The sequence below is a fragment of the Hipposideros armiger genome, unplaced genomic scaffold (genome assembly GCF_001890085.2).
Source record: "Hipposideros armiger isolate ML-2016 unplaced genomic scaffold, ASM189008v1 scaffold_139, whole genome shotgun sequence".
Classification (NCBI taxonomy): Eukaryota; Metazoa; Chordata; class Mammalia; order Chiroptera; family Hipposideridae; genus Hipposideros; species Hipposideros armiger.
In genome coordinates, this window is record NW_017731489.1 from 2,030,549 (window position 1) to 2,036,548 (window position 6,000).

The window sequence follows — 6,000 nt, forward strand, 5'->3', positions numbered from 1 at the left end:
GATACGTGTGTGATATCTATATCTCAGAGCATATTACTATGTGTGTGTGTGTGTGTGTATGTGTGTATCTGACTCAGGATCTTAAAGATAAAGGTAACCATAGAGATTATCTAGTCTTTCTTTGTAATGTTTAACACTGAAATTCCTGATAAAATGAAATGCAGAGAAATCCTCCATTGGGCTGGCAGAGCAGTAGAGGAAATGATGATAAGAGAAGTGGTTGGGGGTAGGGGGAGGGAAGGAAAGGAAATGAGAGGAAAATATTAGCCACTGTCCTTGTGTCCACACACAGGTTTGTCTTGAAAATTAGGAATTTGAGGCCTCCTGGCCTTCTGGCCCCCACAGGTGTGTGCAAGCCACACCCTAAGCACTTGACTTCTTGGGTCCAGTGTGTGCTCTGCCTTTCGCTTCCAAGGCAGCTGTAATTTTCTGTCTCTTTTCCTTGGCATCCAGACTTACTGTAAACACTCTCCCACACGTCCCTTTGATGGAGAACTGCTGGACCTCAGCCAGTTTATTTTTTCATATCGTGTTCTGCAGCTCGGCACATAGTCAGCAGTGAGAAATCACTCCAGTCCTGTGTGAAACGAAGGTGATCTACTCAGGTCCAGAACCCCTCAAAATACAAGTGACCAGGCAGAGATTCAAGTGGAAAGGCATGTTTGTCTAAGTAAGGGGGAGAGCTAATTTCTCCTGAAGGCTGAGTTAGGGGCCCCTCCTCAGCGCTTCCCATAATATCCTATGTATTTGTCCTTGTTGTGCTTCTGTGTTCTTGGTGATTGCCTGCGTGTGTGCCTTTGTCCTCCGCCCCACTCACTCTTATCTTAAATTGTGGACTCTGTGAGGATAAAGGCTGACTTGTACCTGGCACAGAGTAGGTGCTAAAATAAATGCTTCCGTGAATATATGAATTTTTAAAAAGGAAAGTTAAATTACCAATTAATCTTCCATCCTGTTAGAACCTTTAAAATTTCCCTCTTGGCTGGCTTTGTCTCTAACAGTATTTTAGCACTAGAATACAGATGTTAGTAATAAATGTCATTCACATTCAGGTAATGCAATTTAATCAATCAGCTTTTATTTCTCAAACTGAGTCACTGCCCTGTAAGTTCATGAGAGCCTGAATTCTAAAAATAAAAGGAGCCAGAGTTAGCTTATTCCTGTGGCCCTGTGAAGTGACCTTCCCCGCCGCCCCCAGTCCTCCTGGCTCCTGGTTTATGCTTCAGCATATCCTGCTCAGCCAGCGTGAGTGCACCGGAGCCTCTGCGTGCGCAGGCAGGCTCCGTAAGAGGGCGAGAGAGACGTGTAAGTAACGGGTTATAACAGTACAGTACAGGCTGCCGCTGAGACGTCGGCCTGTCAGTGGAGGTTCTCCGGAGAAAGTCTTCCAGGGTAAGGACTTCAGATTCGAGAGCAGGGGATACGCATTGCCGGGAGAGGGAAGAGCATGTGGAAACCACCTAGAAGCCTGCGGACACAGAAAGGGCAGGTCTGTGTAAAGGGACGTATCCGCGATGAGGCCAAAGGCAAAGGCAGACCTGAGCGGGTGCCTGTGAAGAGTTTGGGGTTGAGCCTGTCGGCCACGGGGGAAGTCGCTGAAAACTTCCCACCGGAAGAAGGACGTGACCTCCTGTTGTCTACTGTGCCTTCCCTTCGGGGCTTCTCTGACCGTGTCTCTCCCTGTCAGCACTGCCACTTGCTCTGCTGATGCTTTGTGCCAAGTTAATTCATTTGCCTGAGTGAGACGGTCTTAGGTTGCAGTTTGCAACATTCTAGAACTCCAGAGGTTTGTTTCTGTGCCCCTGCCCCCCCAAGAATTCTGTACCATGGCTAGATAATGTGACCCTAATCCTGCTTGTTATCTGACTAATTAATTGACAGACTGAATATCTCATTCCATTCCTACTGTTAAAAAAGGCAAAGAGCGACGTCTTCATAAAAAAACGAAATACTTCCTAACCTTATTATACTAGTTTACCAAAACAAGGGTGGACTACACATGAAAGCAACTGAATTTGTACACTTTAAGACCTTCTTAATATTTTGTGTTTCACCCTTTTTGGCCTTTGCATGTTCTGTATCTAGATTATGAATGGACACATTAGACTTGAAGTCAGGAGAGCTTCTGTCAGGCAGGCACGGTGCCCCTGGCGATGCCCTTTCCCCTCTGGACCATTGCAAAGCATCCATGCTCATGTGACTTTGTGCACAGGGTCCCAGTCACTCACAATAAACCATTTTTGGGAATTTTACCAAGATGTCGTGCTTGGCATCTAAACTGAAAATCATTTGTGCTCAACCCATCATTTTCCATGTACGAATCCTGTTTAATTAGAAAGTAGTTTAATGAAGTGTCCCATTTTTAAAATGTAGTTTGAAGGGGCAGGTGGTAGACATGCACGTCACCTGGAAGTCACAAGCCATCTTACTCATTCACAGGGGCCCTTCAGTGAAGCCAGCTGAAGGTGTGGGAGGCCAGCAAGCCTCCTCCTGGGCAGCCGAGGCCGCCTTTGGCTCCGTGCTGCCACCTGCTGGGGCCTGTGTGAAAGGACTTGGTAAACTAGAGAGCATCATGCCGTCCAGGTCAGGTGGCGATAGATCGTTAAGGCGTGATCTCCAGCGAGGGGAGTTCGGAGGACGCTTCAGGGACTCAAAGGTCCTTGAGTATTAGCGCTGGGAGACTCCTAGAAGCCAACACTGTAGGGCTTTAGTGAAATCAGAGTCTCCTGCGGGGGGCGAGGGGGTAGGGGTGGGGGGGCTTTAAAAATACAGATTCCCAGGCCTGGCCCCAGAAATTTTGACACACTGGGGCCTAAGTAGTGGGGCTTATTGAGCAGGCTTCCCATGAGGTTCTGAATCAGATCAGCTAACACCACACGGGGAAGGGCGCTGCCTTAACATTACCTAGGTAAGAGCTTAGCAACCGTTTTTCTAATTAGTGCGTCATCTCAATAAAAAAGTATTACATTCTCCATCAATGGGCTGAGTCACTGCAATGCTGTAGCCGGTTCTTTGAAGCATTACACACAAAAATTATGGTTGGATTGGTTTGTTCTGCAGCCCAAAAAAATCACTCTTAAATTAACTTTTCTCTCTCCAAGAAGGAAGTACAGCACTATAATTTATATCGGTCAGCTTATAGTGGAATGCCTTTTGCCCTTGGGCATTAGCAAGCAAAGGTGGGGTCTTGTAACACATTGATCATAGCCGTCATTTCCACACGTATAATAATCATTTGATTAATATCTACTGAATTTTCAGGACCTAAAACACATACTGCAGAGCTCTGCCCCACATCGGCACTCGACCTCTTTCCTTCTGAGGAGCCAAGCTCAAGCAAGCTGCAGCCCCCACACTTTCTGCCGTGTCTGAGTATCACTTCTTATCCCTCCCCTGTCATGACAAGCTCGGCCAAGATACACGTAATAGCAAACACAAATAATGACTTCCCTTATTACACAGGAAAAATAAGGGGCCTGATAGCAAGTCAGAACTGAGAATTCTGGCTGCCTGTCACATGCCTGCTTCATAGAATGTTATTGTCCCAAAAATATTTGTCATTTTTTTATATGCTGCTGCTTCTGAAGCAGCTGGTTCAAGAATAACCCTCTGACTGTGGACTAAGCGAGGCCACGGAACTCAAGGGCAGATCATCCTAACAAATACTGGGCGCCAGGAATTTTCAGTGCATTTTCATCTAGACCTGTTTTTAGCTCTCAGGTTGGTGTTCCGGACTCCCAACCCCTTGAACGCACATGACCGTATACGGAATGCCGCTATCATGTATTTGCACGTGTAGGATCAAACGGCAGCTTGTTGAACTCTATAGAAAAATCTTGTGCTTTCAGGATCCTCATTTTTATTACTCATTAATGTGGTTTGGTGTATCACTGTATTTTAAATTGTGCTTCCTGCCTTCATAATCTCATCTGTTTGGGTTTTGTTTTGGTTCTGGTTGTTTTGTTTTTAAGGTGTACCTGAAGGAAATCTTACAAGAAATTGGTATTCAGAATGTAAAAGGGATCCACAAGAACACGTGGGAGCTGAAGCCGGAGTACAGACACTACCAAGGCGAGGAGAAGAGCGACTAGGAGGCTGCGCCGCGCGCAGAGCCCGCTGACGCGGAGCCGGAGTGGCAGCGGGAGGGGTGAAACGCTGGTGCTTCCATTTCTGTAGGTAAAGTTTTAAACAGTAACTCTTGAGAAGCTACCCAAGTGTTTTTTGAGGAGAAAGAACAAAATTATTTATAGATTTGTATTAAATCAGATTACTCGTGATGGGGTTAGGGTTTGGGGGGGTGTAAGAGGCTCTTCTTTTTGAATAGTAACTTTTAAAATGTAAAATTAGGAAATGGTTTCTAAATTGTTTTTATATCTGAGGAGCTGAGGTTATGCAAATCCTGAGTGAATGGCACAGCAATAAAAACATAGTCAGTGACAGAAACTCAGAAGGAATAAAAAGCCAAAGTTCCCTATTCTGAAATTGTCGAAGAGCAAAGCTGTCTTTTGTTTTTTTTACAGGTGATCATGTTTCCTATTCACACATGTTAATAAAAGGAGAGTATTTATGTTTGTACTAGAATAGCAGTTTTCCTCAGTGGTGACATAAGAAATGGAGAAAGCCATGGGCAATTGGTGTTTATTTGCTTTTAAAATAATTAGAAATTAAGTACTTTCCCAACAGTTCAAGTTATGTCTCCGCCATTGAGGTTCTAAGCTTCTCAAAGACTGACTTTGCCCCAGAGCTTCACTGCACGCTCAGCAGGCATGGACTGACTGTCACGTGACAAACGATAGTGACAGACTAAGGGACAGTTGCAGGGTAAGGCTGCTGTGTATGGACAGAAAGGTTAATGTCAGTTTCTTATCTTTCTTATCTGGAAATGTTTCTTATCTTTCTTTTTAACTGATTTTTAAATAAAAGCAATACATGTCCATGGTTAAAGGGTTAAAGTTTTTCTAGCACAAAATATTATATTTGGGCACTCCAAAAATCATACCCACAAACAAGACCAAGACAGAAGAAGTTTTCACAAACTAAACACAATGAAAAGTTGCTTTTTACTTGTTCACTTTGTCTATTGCTTCTGTATGCTTGGAACCAAGAAGTAGCAAATGCCAAAAAGTTAAGGAAATGTCATGTAATTAAATCAAGGAAATATCTACCCATGGAGATCGATATTTTTCTGTATTGCTTGATTTTGAGCAGAACACCAGAATGCTGAGGTGAGTACCACTGCACTAAGAGAAGCGTTGTCCTTGCATTCCCACCGTAAAATAAAGCTGGTGCAGGAAGGTGGTCCCGCTCCCTTCTCCACCCCACCTGCCTCATCCTACCTGGTTCGTTACGGGACCCAAATGTTCCCCTGTTGTCTTCCAACTTTGATCACCCGAGGCTTGGTGTCGAGAAGCAGGTGGATGATGGTGCGATAAACCTGTATAGAACTGAGAATTCTGGGTACTGTCATGTGCTTGGGTCATAGCATACGTATGTCTTCCCCAAACCTTGTCTTTGCGACGCACAGCACTGCCGTGGAACAAACCTGCGTCCTGCCCCTGCCTTTTGTGTTTCTGCTGACAGTGCCTGCCAGGTTGAACTTGGTGGCCGCTAGTAGCGTTTGCAGGGCAGAGCTGTGTGTCATTTGAAGCTATGCTTTGGTATTTCTGCAAACCTGGTTTCTTCAGCTTATCTTAGTTACCTTTTATCTCATCACACCTGACAGCACCCGCTTTCAAACACTTGCTACCTGTTCAATAGGATAGCTAATCTAGGTGGTAGACGGGTGCCATTCCTGCTTAAGTTTCTGTAATTCTTTGTTATTTAATACTAAAATATGGCTGTTGGCCATGGAAGAGATCCCTTCTGCTGGGGTTCCATATTTTTTTATTTCAGGACTGTCTTGCTCTGATAAACATGCTTTTTTGATGGCCCAAAATCAGGAAGTAGGAATCCTAAACCCCATGACTACTGTGAGATTGACAGGGAGGAAGGCTGATAAGG

General features: G+C 44.7%; 1 protein-coding gene across 1 annotated transcript in view; it reads left to right on the plus strand.

Moving 5' to 3' along the window:
* GTF2F2 (general transcription factor IIF subunit 2) overlaps window positions 1-5,164 on the plus strand; it is a 126,083-nt gene extending 120,919 nt beyond the window's left edge. Inside the window, exon 8 of the mRNA XM_019650347.1 lies at window positions 3,972-5,164. Within this exon, the coding sequence (XP_019505892.1) occupies window positions 3,972-4,091 (120 nt within the window). The 3' untranslated portion in view covers window positions 4,092-5,164. The remainder of the gene's footprint in view (window positions 1-3,971) is intronic.
* The last annotated feature ends 836 nt before the right edge of the window (window positions 5,165-6,000 follow it).